This window comes from Cydia fagiglandana, chromosome 17, assembly GCF_963556715.1.
Source record: "Cydia fagiglandana chromosome 17, ilCydFagi1.1, whole genome shotgun sequence".
In the NCBI taxonomy this organism is placed as follows: domain Eukaryota; kingdom Metazoa; phylum Arthropoda; class Insecta; order Lepidoptera; family Tortricidae; genus Cydia; species Cydia fagiglandana.
Window position 1 is genome coordinate 13,471,103 of NC_085948.1, and position 23,472 is coordinate 13,494,574.

At 41.3% G+C, this 23,472-nt stretch overlaps 1 protein-coding gene across 1 annotated transcript in view; it reads right to left on the minus strand.

The window, feature by feature from the left end:
• Positions 1-79: 79 nt before the first annotated feature.
• LOC134672543 (reversion-inducing cysteine-rich protein with Kazal motifs) overlaps positions 80-23,472 on the minus strand; it is a 55,011-nt gene continuing 31,618 nt past the window's right edge. The window contains exons 5-18 of the mRNA XM_063530489.1: positions 21,011-21,047; positions 20,063-20,245; positions 18,780-18,959; positions 18,127-18,353; positions 17,684-17,816; positions 17,268-17,409; positions 16,937-17,048; positions 16,474-16,639; positions 15,097-15,249; positions 5,555-5,734; positions 4,829-5,003; positions 2,729-2,871; positions 2,265-2,404; positions 80-1,130 (exon numbers count right to left, since the gene is read on the minus strand). Of these exons, the coding sequence (XP_063386559.1) occupies positions 495-1,130; positions 2,265-2,404; positions 2,729-2,871; positions 4,829-5,003; positions 5,555-5,734; positions 15,097-15,249; positions 16,474-16,639; positions 16,937-17,048; positions 17,268-17,409; positions 17,684-17,816; positions 18,127-18,353; positions 18,780-18,959; positions 20,063-20,245; positions 21,011-21,047 (2,607 nt within the window). The 3' untranslated portion in view covers positions 80-494. The remainder of the gene's footprint in view (positions 1,131-2,264; positions 2,405-2,728; positions 2,872-4,828; positions 5,004-5,554; positions 5,735-15,096; positions 15,250-16,473; positions 16,640-16,936; positions 17,049-17,267; positions 17,410-17,683; positions 17,817-18,126; positions 18,354-18,779; positions 18,960-20,062; positions 20,246-21,010; positions 21,048-23,472) is intronic.

Consider the following 23,472-nt stretch of genomic DNA (forward strand, 5'->3'; position numbering starts at 1 on the left):
TGGAGTTGGGAACTAGCCGGTTATCTATTAGCCAGGACAGGATTGATCTGAAATTATAAAATTAAACTTGGTATTTCTAAATATTTATTTAATTTTCTTTTGAGCTTTAGGGGATAATATTTCTCTTAATTCTAACATTAATATCATTTCATTAAATTGGTTATATACATTGCAGATTTTTGGTTGGGTGACTACGTCATAATAAAATTGTCTTTCATGTAAAATGCTATATCAGTCTATCGGAATATTACTTATGTACAATCAACATAACAAAATGGCACCATGAACTCACTAGTCACAATAAGGCATAATCTACAATACGAGTGATGTGCCATAAAATAATATATAGATCAAAATAGTGTCGCATATTTGTTGACAATTTATCATACAAGTAATCTCATAATGGCACTAATATTTGGTGTATTCATTCTCTTATTTACAATTAAAGTTACGTACATATTTACAATAACAACAAATTCTTTTTTTTTTCAGTTTTATCTTAAAACAAAAATACTTATAGAAGAAATCATAATTGCTAACAGAGATAGACTTAAACTAGATGCACCTTTGGTCGGATTCGTATGAACAGTTAACGCATACGACAACGCGCTTAAACCTAAATCACTTGAAATAATCGGGCTTTCCCGATTTATAAGGTCAGCCAGTTTCTCAGCTTCTAAGACACACACGCGCAACTGTAGATCAGTTGGATTCTCTAAAATTGTCTCAACGGTAACAAATATTTCCGTTTCAATAGTCAAGTAACCTCTTAAAGCGCATTCCGCTATTTTGACTTGCCTTTCCAAAGCGCTTAAGACATTCTTCAAATTTATCACAGAAGATGATATGTTAGTGCCATATAGAGCTCTATCTATTTGTTTTTTCGAATAAAGAATTCTTAGAGCACCTCCACATTTAGGGCAGCAAGCGCCAGGAGGCGTGAATCCCAGACAGTTGGGTTTTATCAAAGGTGGGCAGATTATCCTGTCGACCTGGCATTTAGGCTCCATGAGGTCGGATATAGGTCCTACCGCGAGACACGGACCGCGGTAGTCGACGCTGGCATACTCAGCCCACGCAGCACACTCCGAGATGTATGTGATGCCATTTGCTCCGCAAACATGTCCAACCTGCAAAACATACAACATGTTTTATATCATAACAGTTTTGAATGATTCACGGTTAGTTTCACTAGACTTATATCGACCGGGACCTGGACCGTGATCACCTTTTTACACGACTGCCCAAACAAAAAGAGTGTATTGTTTTGTATTGTTGTCGAGCTCCCGATATTTCGACTTAAGTATCAGAACGAAGATCAAAAGAGATGGTTCTGATAAGTTTGTAAGCTAAGAGTTATTTATTGTAGAAGAGATGTGACTTTAACTCTTTGTATGTACCTATATAATTTAAGCCAAACCCTTAACAGTTACAATCATAGACTAGGATTCCTCGAGACGGAGCTTAGAGCAATTATTTCATGAAACCGATGCTGCCAAAAATACAGGGGTGCGGGGGACGGGGTGAGCGAGTCCCGTGCCCTGATTGGTCCGTTCAACGACACGGGCGACACACAAAGACACTTGACTCGAAAATAGAGTAAAACTACCGTATATTTGTAGCAGAGGGGGTAGCACTACTATGCTCAGTATGGAGGATGCCTTGTCTGAGGGTACAATACAACTAATCTGGAAAATATAGGTGATGACTGCATCAGATATATGGATATATCATAGACCCGACCCATTCACCTATATTTTCCAGATTAGTTGTATTGTACCCTCAGACAAGGCAAGGTGTGTGTTAAATTTTTTTTCACCACATCAGCTCGGAAAGGCTTACTTTGCACTTCGAAAACGAATAGCAAAGTTGCATTTTATCCACATGTGAGGCAAAGTAATCAAATGCAAATTTTGAGTTGTTTTCTTAAATTTGCTGGTAGAATTGACTTTTAAATGATGATTTTGGATGATAAATATTTAATAACATTAATTTGGATTTGATTTGGTTTGATTTTGTTTGATATTTTACCTTTAATATTTGCTTCGGGTTGGTGTGGTGAAAAATTTTATGTTTCACTCGGGGGCAAATTTTGTTTAACCCTCGTGCTTTGAAACCCTCGCAACGCTCAAGATTCCATTTTTCGAACCACTCGCTACGCTCGTGGTTCAATTTTGGAATCTTTCGCTTGCTCGGGTATCAATATTAGCACGAGCGGTTAAACAACAACTTTGCCCCCTTGTAAAACAAATAACTATTTTTACCTTTGAGCACCGCTCCAAACATTGTCCCCAGTAGGCGAACATGTTCCCGCTGAGGACGAGATGGCACGGGTTGTTGTGTGTGTGGCCATCAGTGTCACACACCGGCATTGGTGGCTGGGCGTTGCAGTGACTTGTGTTCACTAAGGACAGAAAGCAATGATTGAATGTATATTTGAATGAATGAATGAATGAATGATCATTTATTTGTCAATAGTGGGTTTATAAAAAGGTCTTGAAACTATTTTTAATCTACCATGAACTGAGCCAAAGCCTTGGTGGCCAAATTCATTGTCCTAACTAAAGGCCTCGTGTGCGTGACGTGCACGTGCGCGCGCGGTTTTGTAGTATACAAATCCTTATGAGAGACGGCACACCGCTTGCGTGACGTGTGCGTGTGCAGCTCCCACATTTTAGCGGACGTACACGCAAGCCGGTGTGCACAGGCCCTAGCAGTAAGGTGTTACCGCAGACATGTTGCGGGCAGCTGGCCTGCAGCCGGGACAGGCACACGTTGCGCGCCGGCAAGCACGTGCGGCGCCCGCACGCCGCGCCCGCGCACGCTGAGCGGATCCCGAACTCGATTTCCGCGTCCGTTGCGCCAGCACATCTGTTATTCACATTTAAACATTAATTAGAAAGTGATATAAGACAAGTATCATCCATCAACATAGTAAATTTCATTATCTTCATAAAAGCACGGTATTGCTATCTACGAGTACATTGCCGGGTTTAACATAAAACGCGGGAACTGAAGAAAGAAATCAAATACTTATAAATATAGGTACCTCCGTATTTTGATGGGCAAGTTCCAAGAGTAGGATAACTTACTCAGTCGTGGAATATAATGGTATATTCCTATTTGATATGATAAAAATAAATAAATATTTGTTCCAGCGACAGATGGGAATGATTCATATGAATGCCCCTATTCCCATCTGTGTCCGGCGGGGATAAATGAGAATACACCAATATACCTATCGGGTTCCACTTATTTAGTACGGGCGGGCGTGTCTCACTCCGCGATTTCGTCGCTTCGCTACAGGTAGCTAAAGTATAGTGTCCGACCGAAGGTTCGGTTTCGGTTTCGGTTTCGGCCAGTTTCGGCCAAAAAATCATGTTTCGGCTGTAGTTTCGGTTTCGGCCAAAAAACGGCCGAACCTTTCGGCCGGACCGAAACTTACGAAATGGTACTTCGGAATAAGACCAAAAGTTGGGGAATAAGTAGGACAACAATATTAATACCTATGACATATTATACTGATTCATGTATAGGTACAAAAATTAATTGCTTTATTATAAAACACAATTCCACTAATGAGGGCGCCACTGGACGCTCGACGCAGTCTTAAGAGATTGTCAATACCTATAACACGCACACTGTCTAATTGTTTCGGAGTGAATGAGTGATTTTACCTCAATTTACTATTGGTTTATGTTCCACATGTCCTCTACTTCAGCTTAGCCTTTGGCCTCGCTGCGCCATGCTCGGCCTGCGGTCTCGCTTTTTAATACAATGGACATTGGTTGGAGTCTGTGCTCAACTACTACGAGTAGTCCTGAAGCCTGAAGCACGGCTTTGACTTCGCATGAAAGTTCGCCTCACTGGGGCACTTCAGACTTTTAGGCCCAGGTGAAGATTGGTACCCGGCCTTGCGATATTGTCAACAAAAAATTTCGCGCTTGCGTTTTTGGTTGGTTTTTTGGTTGACCCTGTATCTACTGTATGTTAATAACTTGACTGGTGAATGAATAGAGTTAGACCAAGAAAATTCTGCAATGATTTTGATAGCATACGCAGTGCAACTAGTGCAAATGTTATTTATACGTCATAATTTCATAGAAGTTTTGACGTTTAAAATAACACTTGCACAGCGTGTGTTATCAAAATCGTTGCAGAATTATCTTGGTTTAACTCTAGTAATTTTCTTCAAAAACTGCTTAAGTAACATCAATTTCAAGGATATTGGGTGTTGACAGCCCCATAATATGTGTATAAAAGGGGTTTTATGACATTTCTTCAACGATTTTAACAAGTCTACAAAAGTTTCGGTTTCGGTTTCGGTTTCGGCCGAAACTAGAGCCAAAGCCGAACATTCGGTTTCGGTTTCGGTTTCGGCAAGAAAACATGTTTCGGTCGGACACTACTAAAGTACATCCGTTCCATACCAATTTTGCTGACTAACCATAAACCGCGCGTGGCGCTGTCGCCACCTAGCGGGCATATCTGTGCTGATCGTAATAGACGCGTTTTGTTAGAGAGTGAGTCTTCGGTAACCTATAGTTCGTTTTTTTTAGCATTAGAAAGAACTTGCAAGAAGGTAAGCGATCTTGACATGATTTAAATTAAAAAACGCTTTTTAAAAATCAAAAACTATTACTTATCAAAGCAGAAGAATATAAATAATCATATTAGATTCATAATTGTTACATATTTGCCGTAACTTATTTTTAAAATGTGTTTTTCAATTAAAAGACACATCAAAATTGTTTACCTTATTTCTAATGCTAAAAAAAACGAACTATAGTAGTATTATTTATTCCGTGGTACGTGGTGGGCGACTCACTTGGCGAGGCAGGCGTTGGGGTAGCGGCGGCCGGGCGCGGCGACGGGCAGGTGGTGCGGGGGGCAGTTGCACGGGAGCCCGGTCAGCAGCGCCGCGCGCCCGCACCAGCGCCGCGCGCACACGCGCTCGCCCAACACGCACGCGCACGCGTTGCACTCCATGTAGTATTTCTCACCTGGAAAAGTTACGTTAATGTGCACACGAGGCAGATAATCACAAGGTGACATTTATTTGGAGATATCCGTCGTCATCAAGTCACGCATTTATTAATTACAACTGGTACAGTCGCCATCAGATATATCGGAGCGGCCGAGGTGTTCAAAAGTATCTGAACACGTGCTCTAAAACCTTGACAATAGAGGTGTAGTCAGATATTTGTGAGCACCTCGACCGCTCCGATATATCTGATGGTTACTGTACAATTTATCACCAACTCTTGTTCTATGCATTTTAGAACGTATATTAATTATATTGTACTCTTAGGATCGAATAAAGAAATATTTAGAAAACGAAAAACGACTAAATAATAACCTTTGGTTAATCGCTACATTTTTTAATTTGGTTAATCGCCACATTTTTTAACTACATAGTTATAATACGAGTATACCTACCAAAATCTCAAAGTAACAGGACTAACAGCTTAGGAGATATTCTATGTTTCAGTTATATTTTCGACAAGATTTTAGAACTGTGCATTAAGTGTGCATCCAAGCAATGTGGTCTTACCATGCGTGATAACTTTCTCATGAAGTCTGCAATTATCCAACACCACGCAGGGCAAAGGCTGGCATTGCCCCAAGCCCTTGACAGTGCAGTGGCATATCTTGAAGCAGGCCTTCCCCGACGGACCGGTCATCGGAACTCGAGCCCAGGACCCGAGCGGGACTAAAATTGGACTGCCATCACCTACAACAATAAAATATTTCGAATTATTGGTTTGTATTATCAATCCGATATTTAAAAATTCCTTGGGAGTATGTGACAGTCTTATCGTATATTTTAGAACCAATCAAAAAAAGACAAAGCGCGCTGTCTTCTATTATTCGCTACATCACAGTCAATCACAGTCTTATGTCTACTTCTGCCGTGTTGTCTGAACTAATCACCATGACATACCATGACGCAACCCACACAAGTTCGTACATTAATCGTGACTTGACGTACAAAATATAATGAAGTCGAGCGAGTCGCAGCAAGACGTGCTATTTCAGAAGCCTAGAGCAAACCACCCATATAACCATTCCAGTCGCAGAATCATCAAAGTGGTAACTAAATGTCAGATGTGTCGTAACAGAGTCCACACAATGTGTCTAGAATTGTTTCGAAACAAAGTGTCGTCGCCGTGTGTACACTTTTCCGTAACAAGGTGTCGACACATTTGTGTGCACTTTGCGTGCGGTTTGCGACTAAATCTGACAGCAAATTTGTGACAGCAAATGTCAATATAAAATACCTCTTGAAAACCAAGGTTTGTCAAACTACTATTAGTGTCTCGTGTGCTCGTAAGTAATTCTAGTAAGTCATCATGGGCGATGCAAATGATAATAATCGACCAAAACCATATAAACACCCAACACCCGTCAACCTTTTACAGAAAAGTTTTTAAAGAAATGCAATAAGCTACTTAGGTCAGCCAACGAATGCTCAAAAAAGTTGTAGAGGGAAATGCTCGGAACACAATTTTTGACTCTGTAACTTGGTTTGGACAAGTTAGGAGGTGAACATATAAAAAGTCCCCGGCCGTAGCCCTTGAGCGGGGGGAAGAGAGGGGGCTTTAAATGTCCCATTTTCCGGTTTTTCGATTATATCTCGGAAACTATGCATCTTAGCGACATGGCCACTTATACAAAATGAAAGTTAATTTAATTTTTTACAAGTTTATTCAGTCAATTTTTTCGATATGTTGAATAGTTTTTGAGATATCCGCTCTTGAAAGTTTATTTACGGCTCTCAATTTTATCTTGATATATCTACATCAGTGAAGGTGCTAGGCCGTGTATGGTATCGTTTTCGTATAAATCTGGGTTGCTGAATCCATTTAACATGGAAACCATTCCACAAAATTAAAAAAATCTTTTTAGGGTTCCGTACCTCAAAAGCATAAAACGGAATCCTTATACTCGTAGGATCACTCGTGCGTCTGTATGTCTGTCTGTCTGAATACACAAAATAGTTCTTTACCTATAGATGACAGGAAAACCTATTAGAAATGTGCAGTCAAGCGCGAGTCGGACTTAATGTACGGAACCCTTAATACGCGAGTCCGACTCGCACTTGGTCGGTTTTTTTTAAACTCCTCTTGACGCTTAACCGCTGAACCGATTTCGTTGAAATTTGGTATAGAAATAGTTTGCATCCCGGAACAGGACATAGGATAGATCTTATAACCAAAATCATCTTTTGAAGGTGTGAAAAGTGGCGTGGAAATTTGTACGGGAAATCAATAACCGCTGAACCGATTTATATTAAATTTGGGATGGTCTACATCTTTGATTTAGTTAAAAATGATAAAAAAAACATGACTTCTAACCTAAACTTAAACAGTATTAACTTCAAGAAGTCAATTCTGAATTCCCCCCTACACCTCATTTCACACCTTTGAAGGATGATTTTTGAGATAACTTATGTCCTGTCTCGGGACTCAAAATATATGTGTACTAAATTTAAATTAAAACTGTTCAGCAGTTTAAGCGTGAAGAGGAGTTTAAGAGAAAGTAAGTTTATATGTTTTTACTTTGGAATGGTGTCAATGTGATACCATAACTAAATTTGGTACTGCGAATTTATACGAAAACGATACCAAACATGGCCTCGTAGCTTTACTGTTGTAGAAGTCAAAATAAAATTGAGAGCCCTAAATTCTTATTACTTGACCAAACTTGTGTAGAAGAAAAAGGATCGCTGGTGTAAGTTGGGACCATCCTGCAAAGCAGTTGTTCAAAGAACACAATATATTAACTGTACCCAGTCTTTACATATTGGAACTGGCTAAGTATGTTACGTGTCACATTAACCACTTCCATACCAACGCTGATGCGCACGGCTCAATCACGCGACGGCGGCATGACCTGAGCTTGCCACACACACGATTGGCTAAAACTAAAAAATGTCTTACCTCCATTGGTCCGAAGGTTTATAATAAGATCCCTCCGGCAATTAAGCAGGCCCCGAGTTACGCCTCATTTGTTCGACAAATGAAAACAAAACTAATTAAAGACGCTTTGTACTCCATTGACGAATTTTTTTGTAGTAATTAATAAGTATTTAAAATGTTAGATTTAATGTTATGTGGTAAATACAAAAAAAAAATTGTAAATGTATAAATATATACTGTTAATAATAATTAAAAATGGTGTACAAATTATAAATGTAAATAAGCCCATGTGCAGTAGGGTGGGTCGATTTTGTAAAAATAATATTTTTAGTGCTGGGTACGTTTAAAAAGTTGCGTTTTGGTCTGTTTAGCATCAGAAAAATAATCAAAAAAAAAACCTATATAACTTTTAGCCCTCTACCATGGCTTCAATATTTCTAAATTATATATTTTTCGACGTTTTTATTTTTGTATCTAAAATGTGTCCGAAAGCTTTTTTATTTAATTTTATAGTTTATTCATTCATTGCGAGTATCGGAACGTACATTACAATGGTCTTTTTTTTAAATCATAGACAAAAGTAAGCTTTCTTGCGTCAAAACTGTCAACTCAATTTTCGCGTTACCCGCCAATTTGTTCATAAATTTGTCAAATAGTTGTTTTCATAACTCATTAATAGTTTTTAAGTAAAAATAAATAAAACCAAGTGAAAATCTTATTAAACATTTAGAAAACCCTATAATAATTCAACTTTATTCAAGTTTTGTTCATAAATATGAGTGCTAAGCAATCTACCGTCAAAACACGAAGTGAAGTTACTTGCCCTTTGTTTGGACCACCTTCAGATCTTAACGTGAAACTTTTACCGACGATATCAGACACTATTAAGTATATACTTATCGTAAGACACCGTATGCAAGATCTTAATTCCGGAAAACAACCGTCAATAACCCATGTTTTTGCTTGTGTGAGCTGCGACATCGAGAAGATCTGGGCTTCCGCTTCTATTCCTACTGTAAGTCCCAAGAGAATAAAGGAGTTGTTAAAAAAGTATTACGACGAATACTTAAAGGTAATACGGTACCCTAAAAGTAAAATAAACGACAACTATAGGGATAAGTTGACGAGCTTTAAAAACGGCTGTTTAACGCAACTTTTCGACATTGCAGCTTGCAAGTGCACGATTGTACTGAGGACCGATTATTGTTCCTGTGCTAAACAAAATAAAGTACCAGTCATCGAACAAAAATTTCTACTAGATCAACGATCTCACAGACAAATGATTATAGCTGGTGTAGACAAAATTCAGACTCAAAAAATTGCTCAAAAATTGAAAGACAGCAAAAGTTGCAGAACCGTATGATGGATTTTTATAACTCTCAACCAGGTCTAAGCTCCAACCGAAAAATAGCACGTACTTCGCTTGCTTCACATACTGATTCGAATGCCATCATAGATACTCCATCTGTAATATCACTGCCGAAGACTGATACACCTTATAACACCCTAAGATTGCCAGAACTGGCGAAGACGTGTGATCGGTACGGAATTTCAAATCGATCCGGAGCTGCAATCGCAACTGCTGTGCTGCAAGACGTAGGACTTATATCTCACGACGACAAAAACTTAGTAGTGGATAAAAACAAACTATGGCGGGCTCGAAATAACGAAAGATGTAACTTGCAGGAGAATATGAGTCATGATCAATTGGAAGCGATTTATTTTGACGGCAGGAAGGACAAAACCTTGCTTATCGAAAATTCGAATGGTCGCTCCTATCGTAGACTTACTGTGGAAGAACATATATCGCTTATAAGTGAACCAGGCTCTTTATACTTAGGACACACGACACCACGAACAGGAACTGGCAAAGAAATTTGCAATTCAATCGTTGAATACTGTCAAAGCCACGAAATCGACTTAAATGAATTAAAATGTATAGGTTGTGATGGGACTGCCACGAATACTGGGTGGAAAGCAGGAGTTATTAGATTAACTGAGTTGAAGTTGCAAAAACCATTACAGTGGCTTGTATGCCAACTCCATGCCAATGAGTTGCCTTTACGACACTTATTTTGTCAGCTGGATGGAGGCACAAGTGGACCTAGAGAGTACTCGGGGCCCATAGGAAAAGCTCTAGAAACCTGTGATAAACTGCGTGTAAAAAAGTACGCAGCTATTACTAGTGGTATTACTGATATAGACCAAAATGTCCTAAAATCTTTAAGTACGGACCAAAAGTATTTGTACGAAATGTGTTGTGCTGTGTCGACGGGAACTTGTAGTGCAGAACTCGCAAATAGACAACCTGGAAAGATGGCTCATTCTCGTTGGCTTACCACAGCAAATCGTATATTACGATATTATATTGGATGTGAGAAACCGTCGAATAAATTGAAAATTCTAACAGAATACATTGTCAAAGTGTACGCACCGGTCTGGTTTGAAATAAAGAAAAAATCGTCGTGTATTTATGGAGCCCACCACGTATTTAATTGAATACGTTTAACTAGATCATTCGGTGACGATGTGAGGTCTATTATTGATCCAGTAATCCAGAGGAATGCTTTTTTTGCTCACCCTGAAAACATACTGGTGGCTATGATATCGGATGAGAGAAAATCTGTGAGAGAACTTGCTCTAAGAAAAATTTTACAAGCAAGACGACAGCCAATCACTGGTTCTGTCAGAGTGTTTAAATTGCCTCAGCTCAATTTTAATGCAACTGATTATATAGACATGATAATCTGGGCTGAGTGTCAAGTTACACCTCCGCCGATTATGAGCCATGTGTCTGAGGAGGATTTGCAGAAGATGATAGATGACGTCTCGCTAGCTCGAGATGTCGTTTTCTCTAAGTTTCCCTGTCACACGCAAGCAGTAGAACGGTGCATAAAACTTGTAACGGAAGCATCGATTACGGTGGCTTCAAAAAATGCACGGGATGGACTTATTCGGACCAAACTGAAATCCAGATCTGTAATGCCATCTTTTGACAATAAGGCACAATACAACTGCTAATTTAGTTAAAATTCAAGTTTTTCAACACTAAAACTTTCGACATTATGCATTTATTTTGTAACAAAAATGGCTTATTTATAAATAATTAGACTATGTTTTATACAATACATGTGGTTTTTATTATTTAGTACTACAAAAAAATATAAATAATCATACACGAAACTGACGTCGAATATTTCAATAATTTAAAACTTTGAGCAGCTGTAGAGGGCTAAATCATATAACGAATCAACATTTTTTTAACTGAATATAAGAGCTTAAACAAAATAGCAACTTTTTAGACCCCCCCAGGTACGATTTACGCAAAAAAATATTTTTTCATACAATATCGGCCCACCCTAATGTGCAGGGCCGGATTTGAACGCCCCAGTTTCGGCAAAATTATTAAATTATACCTATTAAGTATATATGTTAACTATTTAATGACGTATAAAATGTAAATTTTATGAATAAATAATTGAAATTGAAATTGAAATTGAAATTGAAATTGAAAAATAAAAGTCTTCGGTAGGAATATAAGACACAAATATAATTTTTTTTTGCGTTACTATTTCAATTATCAAATATAAACATACCTTGATTATATTATTCTAGTGAGATCCTCACAGATAAACAAAACCATTTACTTAAAAAATTACAAGGTCGAAATGTCACGGAACTTGTGAGAGTAATACGTGAAAAATAAAAACTTTTATGACAAATAAATCTGGACACAATTTAAGAAGCATCCAATTGCGTCGAGGAATCATCTGTATGTTTGCTTGTTTCATTACCTCCTCGCTTCTTTTTTGTCCTTTGTATTCTGTAGCAATTTGTTAGATCTGAAAATAAAGATAACTTGCGTCGTCACGGATGTCGATTTATAGGTTTTAGGGAGTGCAGAATTCGAAAACAATGATCATTTTATAATCCAAGATGGCCGCTACGTATTTTGTCAGAAAAGTCGTCATGAATATCGTTTTATAGGTTTTAGGAAGTGCCGATTTCGAAAATGATGACCAGTTTGGAATCCAAGATGTGTGCCGTGCACTTTGTCATAAAAGTCGTCATGGATATCGTTTTATAGGTTTTAGGGAGTGCAGAATTCGAAAATGATGACCATTTTGGATTCCAAGATGTCTGCCGTGCACTTTGTCATATAAGCCGTCATAGATGTTGATTTATAGGTGTTAGGAAGAGCAGATTTCGATAATGATGACCATGACCAACAAAACGACATCCATGTCGACTTTTAACATAGTGCATGGCCGCCATCTTCGATTCCCAAATAGTTATTATTTTCGAAATCTGCGCTCCCTAAAACCTATAAAACGACAGCCATGACGACTTTAATGACATACTGCATGGCCGCCATTTTGGATTCCAAACTGGTCATCATTTTCGAAATCAGGGCCCCCTAAAACCTATAAAACGACACCCATGACAACTTTTATGACATAGTGCGTGGCCGCAATTTTGGATTCCAAAATGGCCATCATTTTCGAAATCTGCGTCCCCTAAAACCTACAAAACGACATCCATGACGACTTTTATGACATAGTGCATGGCCGCCATCTTCGAATCCAAAATGGTCATCGTTTTCGAAATCTGCGCCCCCTAATACCTATAAAACGACACCCATGACGACTTTTATGACATAGTGCATGGCCACCATTTTGGAATCCAAAATGGTCATCGTTTTCGTAATCTGCGCCCCCTAAAACCTATAAAACGACACCCATGACGACTTTTATGACATAGTGCATGGCCACCATTTTGGAATCCAAAATGGTCATCATTTTCTAAATCGGGGCCCCCTAAAACCCATAAAACGACATCCATGACGACTTTTATGACATAGTGTATGGCCGCCATTTTGGAATCGAAAATGGTTATCGTTTTCAAAATCTGCGCCCCCCAAAACCTATAAAACGACACCCATGACGACTTTTATGACATAGTGCATGGCCGCCATTCTGGATTCCAAAATGGTCATCATTTTCGAAAGCGGGGCCCCCTAAAACCAATAAAACGACACCCATGACGACTTTTATGACATAGTGCATGGCCACCATTTTGGAATCCAAAATGGTCATCATTTTCTAAATCTGCGCCCCCCAAAACCTATAAAACGACACCCATGACAACTTTTATGACAGTGCATGGCCGCCATTTTGGATTTCAAAATGGTCATCATTTTCTAAATCGGGGCCCCCTAAAACCTATAAAACGACTTTTATGACATAGTGCATGGCCGCCATTTTGGAATCGAAAATGGTTATCGTTTTCGAAATCTGCGCCCCCCAAAACCTATAAAACGACACTCATGTTAACTTTCATGACATAGTGCATGGCCGCCATTCTGGATTCCAAAATGGTCATCATTTTCGAAAGCGGGCCCCCTAAAACCTATAAAACGACACCCATGACAACTTTTATGACAGTGCATGGCCGCCATTTTGGATTTCAAAATGGTCATCATTTTCTAAATCGGGGCCCCCTAAAACCTATAAAACGACTTTTATGACATAGTGCATGGCCGCCATTTTGGAATCGAAAATGGTTATCGTTTTCGAAATCTGCGCCCCCCAAAACCTATAAAACGACACTCATGTTAACTTTCATGACATAGTGCATGGCCGCCATTCTGGATTCCAAAATGGTCATCATTTTCGAAAGCGGGGCCCCCTAAAACCTATAAAACGACATCCATGACGACTTTTATAACATAGTGCATGGCCGCCATTTTGGAATCCAAAATGGTCATCGTTTTCGTAATCTGCGCCCCCTAAAACCTATAAAACGACACCCATGACGACTTTTATGACATAGTGCATGGCCGCCATCTTGGAATCCAAAATGGTCATCATTTTTGAAATCTGCGCCTCCTAAAACCTATAAAACGACACCCCTGACGACTTTTATGGCATAGTGCATGGCCGCCATTTTGGATTCCAAAATGGTCATCATTTTCAAAATTGGGGCCCCCTAAAACGTATAAAACGACATCCATGACGACTTTTATGACACGTGCATGGCCGCCATTTTGGATTCCAAAATGGTCATCATTTTCGAAATCGGCACTCCCTAAAACCTATAAATAGACACCCATCTCGACTTTTATGACAAAGTGTTTGGCTACCATCTGCATGCAAGACATTTCTATTATTTCTACGTACAAAAATGGCCCCCTGTCAACTTCCAACCGAGATTTAATCGATAATTTATTCGATTAATGTTCAGATTAATTCAATTTCAATCTATGTTAGGTCGACTAAACTAATCGTGATTAAAATTTGAGGATTAACTTTTTTTATTCCATTAATTAGTCGAATAAACAGTTAATCTATTAAGTCCCATCTCTGACCACGTCATTTTTACACTTTGAGAATATCTGAAAACAAATGAACACAAGGAGCCATTTTGCAAATCCAGTAACTTTGTTATTACTTTTGACAGCGCGTGTCATGTGTCTACACAGAGTCGACACAAAGTCGAAACATTTGCGACTACTTTGTGACTGCAATATTTCTCAGCCTTAAACCATATTTATACATCATAATTAACAAGTTTCGTAGTATGTAAAGCGTTATTTCTGTTATTTAAGTATAGTATACGCATCGAAGTACTAAAAATGCATCAAATAATATATTTATGAACACAAGCACTGAGAAGTAAACAATTTCATTTCCGGCTAAACTAAAACAATGTGGTGGCGCGTTGATTATATTACACTTAGTTTATCAAATCACTCGAGCAGTTTAATTCCCCATAATAATTTAAGTCATATTGTAATATAAATGCAAACAATATATAATTACGTCTTGTAATCCGTTTTAGAGATGGCGTATTAATGTCACTTATTTTTATTTAACTATTTTTCCATCTGACAGTTTCCATTTGACAGGAACAAAATGAACGAATGAACGAATGATTTTGGCATAAAGTAGTCGCAAACCCGAAACAATGTGTGCACACGGCGACCACACTTTATGTCACTTTGTGTCATGTGTCGACCCTTCCCCATTTCTGGTAACTGTGTCGACACGGCGACGACTCTGCGACTGGAATTGTGACCGAAACAGACGGTGTCGACACAAGATGTGTCTACACCGTGTCGTAACGGCGACTGGAAATGGTTGTATGGGCAACCATCAACCACCCAGAAACTTACCCAATGGACAACCATCGATGCAAGTGTAGCGTGAGCAAGACCCGCCCTGCAGACAGTTCCTGTTCACCACGCACACTTGGGTCGCGTTACATGGCGACCCTGCACATGGCGACGTCACGGCTTCACGGGATGACAAGAGCGGTGGGTGTGTGCCTGTAAAACGTTCAGTGAGTTAAGTTTAAGTCAGGTAAAATTCCATTCATACTACCAGGGAATTATGGGTGTGTAAATCATACCGCCCTATAATTGCATACCCTATATATTACCCCATTTGCATAATTACATAGGTACATTATATGGGTTCATGTCGAGTCCCGAATAATCAGCGATTTGTTCTAGCGTCAACATCTAGATACTAGAAACGTATCAGGCATTGGAGTGTGATCGGTAATACGAGTAATTATGTCGTGGACTTAGGGCCCCCCCACATCTGGCGTCTTTCGAGCGTCGGCGTCTACAATTCTATGGCCGACGTCGACACAACGTCGACGCAGCGTTGACGCAACTGCGCAGCGACGTCATTTTCCATAGCGCTGGACCGACGCCGACAGACGCCGACGCTCGAAAGACGCCAGATGTGGGGGGGCCCTTACTGGGTGACATGTAGTCTGTGAGCGCGACGCAGGGCGCGGCGGGGTCGGCGGGCGCGAGGCGCGCGCAGAGCGCGGCGGCGTTCAGCGCGGGCGGCGCGCGCGCCCACTCCACGCACGACGACACCAGCCGCGTGCAGTCTGCGGCGCACAGCAGGCTGGCGTGGCCCTGCGACCAGCCAACATCACATATACTTACTGGGTGACATGTAGTCTGTGAGCGCGACGCAGGGCGCGGCGGGGTCGGCGGGCGCGAGGCGCGCGCAGAGCGCGGCGGCGTTCAGCGCGGGCGGCGCGCGCGCCCACTCCACGCACGACGACACCAGCCGCGTGCAGTCTGCGGCGCACAGCAGGCTGGCGTGGCCCTGCGACCAGCCAACATCACATATACTTACTGGGTGACATGTAGTCTGTGAGCGCGACGCAGGGCGCGGCGGGGTCGGCGGGCGCGAGGCGCGCGCAGAGCGCGGCGGCGTTCAGCGCGGGCGGCGCGCGCGCCCACTCCACGCACGACGACACCAGCCGCGTGCAGTCTGCGGCGCACAGCAGGCTGGCGTGGCCCTGCGACCAGCCAACATCACATATACTTACTGGGTGACATGTAGTCTGTGAGCGCGACGCAGGGCGCGGCGGGGTCGGCGGGCGCGAGGCGCGCGCAGAGCGCGGCGGCGTTCAGCGCGGGCGGCGCGCGCGCCCACTCCACGCACGACGACACCAGCCGCGTGCAGTCTGCGGCGCACAGCAGGCTGGCGTGGCCCTGCGACCAGCCAACATCACATATACTTACTGGGTGACATGTAGTCTGTGAGCGCGACGCAGGGCGCGGCGGGGTCGGCGGGCGCGAGGCGCGCGCAGAGCGCGGCGGCGTTCAGCGCGGGCGGCGCGCGCGCCCACTCCACGCACGACGACACCAGCCGCGTGCAGTCTGCGGCGCACAGCAGGCTGGCGTGGCCCTGCGACCAGCCAACATCACATATATATCGTCAGCAAAAAGCGCCTTTGGGTCGATCTCGCATAAATTGATCTCTAAATTTTCTGATAAAATAGCCCCGTTAAGCCGGCCTTCTATGGCAATAACGACGCCTTGCTATGTGGATCGCCCAAGAAATAAGTCATATATAGCGACCCTGCCAGGATTCGACCCTATAATATTAAGTCATACGGCAAGATCAGCTGAGTATTTGCATTGAAACATTATGGTCAATCTGATTCCATAGAAACCAGAAAATATTAGAATAGGATATGCTTACCTTAGCAGTGCAAGGTTTGACATGCAGCGCGCAAGCGACGTTTTTCCAAATATCAGTTGGACACTGTGAAGAGTTCTTTAATGGTAATGTCAACCCTGATACCTTTACAGACCTGAAAATCAACAGTATTTATTTATAACATCAGTAACTTTTTCTCAGAGGTATAACTTAACATATCTCTCCGTATCTGGCAATGGCGACTCCATCAACAATTCTTATCCGGATTATAAAAAGCCCTAATGTGGCTCTCAAAACTAAAGACAAAGTTTTTTTTTTAAGACAAACTTAACATAATGCATGAGTATCTTAAACAATGCAAAGTTTTACCGACCCACTATCTTTTTGTTCTGCCACAGCCAAATGAGCATCAAGATCTGCTTGAGCTGAACAGGATCTAAATAGGCTGGTCGGCCGGTTGTTAAGCTGACTGCAGTACGTCAATCCAGCACAGCCTAGCGAACATGGAGCTTCCACTGAAAAATAGATTAGTATGTTAAAAAATGGATACTTTTTCTTCTAACCAATTGGACAGACTATAAAGGCCGAGCCACACCGGCTTGCGTGTGCGTGACGTGCGCGTGTGCGTGTGCTAAAATGTTGGAGCCGCACACGCACACGTCACGCAAGCGGTGTGCCATCTCTCATAAGGATCTGTATACTACAACGCCGCACGCGCACGTGCACGTCACGCACACGCAACCGGTGTGTACAGGCCTTAAGTGGGTTTGGCGGAAGTAGTATTCTAACCTTCTTCTATGCATTGCGTCAAATCCGTCTCCTGTGGATTACCCAGGCACTCGGAGTCGAATTTCTCAAAATTGTTCGGCCAGTCTGTGTTAAATGTGTTGAAGCAAAGTCTTCGGCAGTTTATCGTTGTTGCCTAGAAATAAATATTCGATACCAAAATAAATACAAACGATCGAAATAAATACACACCTCAGATGCACATTTACAGAAAAAAAAATACCTATCCTCCTAAGGCCCAGCCATACCAATGCAAAACCCAAAATATGCCAATGAAATTTGAACCTATAGTGCAGGTAATAGGGTTGATTTTTATTTGTTTGAATATTTAACGAAACAAAAGAAATGCAACTCTGTTCCAATTGAATATGGTTTAAATTTCATTGAACTGAAGAAGTACTATAGGTAGGAGCCGGGGCCTTAGGAGGATATGACTTTTGATTTACCCTGCTGCAACAATGTAGTTTAGCAATATCGCGCGGTATGAGATCCTTGGTATCAGGCGGCTCAGCTCTCCTCAGGAAGCATTGCCAGAGTCCGTCATGGATGGCCGGCGCTCCACAGTCTTGGTTCAGAGCCTCAGCGATTTCTCCCGAGTCTCCCGTACGACGGAGTACTGATTCGCAAGTTGACCTACATTCTTGGCTTGGAGATTCATGACAGCAAGGTAAATCTGGAAAATAAATATTATTTTAACGTTTAGAAGCATTAAACCATCTATGACAGCTTTTCTTAGAAAGGGACTTCCACTTGTATTACAAGTTACAAGCATTTGATAAACAGGGCAGAGCCCGTCGAATTAGTAAGATTCCTGAAATAGTCTAGCAGCAATGGACAGCTCGTAGTATGCATTCGCGTACCTACTTAAGTTTCAGTCAATGTTAGGCGCAGTAATCTTTCGCCGTACCTACCACATGCTTTAACACAGCATACAGCAGAACTACCTAAATGAAGCCTGCCTAACTAAGCATATTAACCGTATCACGGAAACGGGAAATCTTAACTGAATGAGTTTACGTACAAAAAAATATTCCAAATTCAAGTGGTCTTTCAATGTCTGTTACAGCCGTCGCCAGCAGAGTGGTGTTCTCATACTCACATTTGGAAGCATCAGCGTGGACCGTTGAAGCAGTCAGGTCCCTCAAACAGTGCAGCAGCGGCGGGGACTGCTCGCAAGCTTCGACTGCACGCTCCCGCGCGTTTAGTTCCACGTGCGCGGTACCCACTCGCCACAGCACACGCTGGCAGGCTTCGTTACATGTCAGCGACTGAGTCTGCGCTGAAAATATTAAGCATAACATCAATCAAGGTTTATTTCTAACAAAGCTTCGGCAGGTATTCATTTGGAATCTCTTATTTACAAAACAAATTAAGTAGTAAGTATAGTAGTAGGATAGTATATTAGTTGTTTAGATTTTAAGTTAGGACATTGTATGTAAATTACTTAAGTAGATTTTAAGATTGACATTAATATATTATCTTGAAGTAAAATTATATTTTATCGAAACAAGATTGTATAAAAAACCGGCCAAGTGCAAGTCGGACTCGCGCACGAAGGGTTCCGTACCATTAGGCAAAAAATATCACGTTTGTTGTATAACAGCCCCCACTTAAATATTTATTATATTCTGTTTTTAGTAGGTATTTACTGTTATAGCGGCAACAGAAATACATTAGGTATCTAGAAATACATCATCTGTGAAAATTTCAACTGCTAGCTATTACGGTTCATATTATAAGATACAGCCTGGTGACAGACAGATAGGCGGACGGACGGACAGACGGACAGCGGAGTCTTAGTAACAGTCACGCGTATTCGGGAAACGAGATAATCACAAGATCTAGAAACGATATAGAGATCAACTAGATTTACATTAGATATCGATTAGATGTGACTTGGATATCTAAGTCATAACTTGTCGAAATCGTTCAAGAGGACCTCCAGAATCGCGGAAACGTCAAATTTGACATATCTATCTTGTCGAAATCGTTCAAGAGGACCTCCAGAATCGCGGAAACGTCAAATTTGACATATCTATCTTACAAATATCTTTAAATTATCCATATCGTAACTTGCTGAGGTCTAGTAGAGATTTAATACATTTTCAGAATCGAGCCGAGAGTCCCGTTTTACCCTTTGGGTACGGAACCCTAAAAACTATAGGTAGAGCAAAACTAGGCCTCCCCCTTGGACCTCCATACGTACCGGTTGGAAGCGACCCGCATCCAGCGTCTTCCGGCAACCTAAATAAGATCATCTGTCCATCTTGAGGGTGGACGTCCTACGCTTGCGCTTGCTAGTCCGTGGTCTCCACTCGAGCACTTTTCGACCCCATCGGCCATATATGTTACTATACTTAAGTATACTATGTTAATACTAACAGCAGCACGCTTGCGCCTCCTCCTGCTGCTTGACGCAGTTGAAGAAGGCGATCTCGTCGGAGCGTCGGCAGACCGACGCCAGCGCAGCGGTGCCGGCAGCGGTGGCGCACGCCTGGCGGCACGGCGTGGAGCGCCCGAGCGCGCAGCACGCCCGGCCCCACCAGCCCGAGCCGGACACCACTTCTGTGGAGTTAAAAAAGTGTATTCAGGTGATTCCCAATACTTCAGGATCTATCATAGTAGAGTCACAGAATAAATAATAGTAATACTGCCGTACAGAAAGGAAACTTCCTACCAAAACCGAAGTTTGACAGCGGTTCAGGGTCGAATCATGCTGTCCCTTTCTAATATATGGCACTATCCCTTTCGGCTATTCAGGGTTGTCAAAATTCAAGCCATTTATATCTCATCTGTGGTCGTGCACGCAAAGGGACGTCAAGTTGTGTCAACCCTAATAATTTCTCGGAGCAATGCTGAGCCGAGCGGAGCCGAGTTTGGTCGAAGTCAGGAGTTTCGCACCCCTGGTAGAGTCCGTTAGGCATGATCCGCGACAATCCCGACGTTATGCAATAAGTATTTGGAACTTAAATTGTCCGACCTTGGTATTATTAAGATCACGTTACCCCACGTAAAAGAAACAGTATATGAGAATTCCCAACAAGTGTTTCTCTTGCCCTAATGTTTCTTACTCCATTAAACCTTGCCTATATCATTAGTAAGTACATATCTATGACTCATAAAAGTTCGAAATACAGTCGGGTAATAAAAAGTTTTTGCAGTAATTAAGTTGTGGATACCTATCGGTAGTGTGGGAGACGGGAGTTACGTAGATAAATATGAATATTAATGCAAAAACCAATTCCAAACAGCTTTGACGAATATGGCAGAGTTCAATTTAAAAACAATTTTGTCAAAAGCAACATGTGAGTACTTAATTCGACAACTTACCTTGAATAGTCACATTCATGCATATCCAAAACTCGATCTGCAAAGCAATTAAATAGACAACATCAATCAATAAATTAAGGGTCCGTTTTCATAAACGTCTTTTATACATCCTTCGCATTATGTCAAGTAACTTGATACTGTGGTAATCTTAAACCATTTCAATTACAATACAATACTGGTGGGCGGTTTATTGATGAATGGGTCCCATAACCGCTGCGGGGAGTAGAAAAGGAACGTAATAATGGCGCGCGATATCACCTTACTACACGTGATGCTACGTATACCCGTAAGAAAAGGAATAATTTTGCGTTGGCAATAGACTTGTGAACAAAATCTGTCAGGTGTCTCACTCGTGCGACTGCTATTGAACTTTTATTTGATGTGCCCGTGACCGTGTGCACCTATAGCAGGGGATCTAAGGTCCCCCACCTTGCATTTTGGAGACAAAGCAAACCGCTTGGAACAGGTGTTCCTGGGGGTGATCTGAGCCGATTAAGCCCGGTTGCCAAGAGGTTCCCCCCAGCAGGTGGGCAGGGGAGGGGGGGAAAAAGTGCCTCCGGCGCGCCTCACTCTAAGCTTTATATCTGCATACCTCTCGCTACTATATCAAGTTTGGTGTCTTTTTTGTGTAATTCGAGGATGAAGAATTCATTTCTGTGACTAAATTTTCACTCACCCATACAAAAAATTCGAGAAATTCAACATTCAAGAAATTTCATCTCACTTTTTTTTTCGAAAATCTTCTACAAAATTTAAACTATAGGATGTGCCCTAGAAAAAAAATACCTGTGAATAGCCCAGTTATCCTACTATACAGAATAGTAAACATGTCAAACATTTTTTTCATAACTTTCTTAAAAAAAATGTTTTGTGTCGCGCGGTGTGTACCTGCATTGTAAGAGCGGTATGCAGCGTTTAGGATATTTAAGTATGTTTAAATGATTTCTGATTAGCTGTTATTCTTCTGGTTGTAGATTACATCAATAAATTTTATTACTTCTGGACGTGATATATATACAAATATAAATTAAATATATAAATAGAGATGTTGGGAAAACTTTCGCCAATAGAGTTAAGATTATAAATGTGATAAAATTAACATAGGAGATGTTTGGCAAAAAATGCTGGTTAAAATAAGATATACATTGTTCACAATTGCCACTACATGCCCATTGGTCCGTGCATTTTAGTTTTTTTTTAACGCAGATGCACCTCCCTCTCCTCCCCATTTTGTTTTGCAGCGGCAACGAATAAGCTCTAAACAAGCAGCAACCGCCGCAGGTAGGTTTGTCCCAATAACCATTTTGTTTTAACCAGCTCCAGTCAGCAGGGCATGGTAGGTGTTGCTGAGAGCTGAGAGGCTATAATCTGTCCCCCAACATAGTCTCCTTAGTAAACTGCACGGAGAATATGTTTATGTAGGTAGCGCATCTTCCATTGGAGGCAAATTCTCTAACTGGAGATTTCTTTTTGTAAAAAGTACTTTTCGACACTCATTTATTTACACACCTCATCTGAACACAGTAACAAAATGCATAGTATTAAAATAATGTCTAGGGACCAATTCACACCTCGTAATTCAAATCTGTTCAGATTTAATATTGCAAGACTCTTACTTGTCATACAAGACAATAACAAATTTTACCAAATAACCAATAACAATATTGCCTCCTTGTTTACCTATTGCCTGCTTGTCCTTGTTGTTGTTTAAATCCCTCCGGAACATTACAAGGACCACTAAAACCAGGCTTGTCAGAATCCTCATATTTCCCATTTTTCTCTATGCTGCTGAGACATGGACACTAAGGGCATCCGAAAAACAGAAAATGAATGCACTAGAGATGTGGTGCTGGAGACGAATGCTGGGCATATCATGGACTGAGTTCTGGACCAATGCATCAATTCTTGAGGAACTTGGCATTAAAGAGCGGTTGCTTTCTACGGGCAAAACTCAGTACTCAACTTCTTTAGATACGTGTCTCGGCGAGACGGAACATCCACAGAACGCCTAGTTGTGCAAGGAAGAGTGAGAGGTGACAGGGCTAGAGGAAGATCTCTAATGAGCTGGACCATGCAGATGGCCACAGTAAACGAATGCTCACGGAAAGCAGCTCTACGGGAGGAATGGCAACGTGTCATTAAATGAGTCGCTCAAAAGTTTACATAATGGCCACGACCACTCTATCATCGAGTGTAACAAAGAAAAAATCCCTCCGTTACAGCAGCATATGCGCTCCAAGCTTGAAATAAGCTTTTTTCCCCTTTCCACACAAAAAATAAACAGTGTTGCAACCTGAAAAGGCGTGGAAGAATGGCAAGACTACTATCCTTTCTGGTCCTAAAATATACATCGCAGTACGAGGCAGCTCATCTAGGCAATAGGTCAAACTTTCTTTAAATATATGATTTTATTTGAAACGCATAGATATATTATTTATTTTACAGGACCAGAAAGGTCAGAA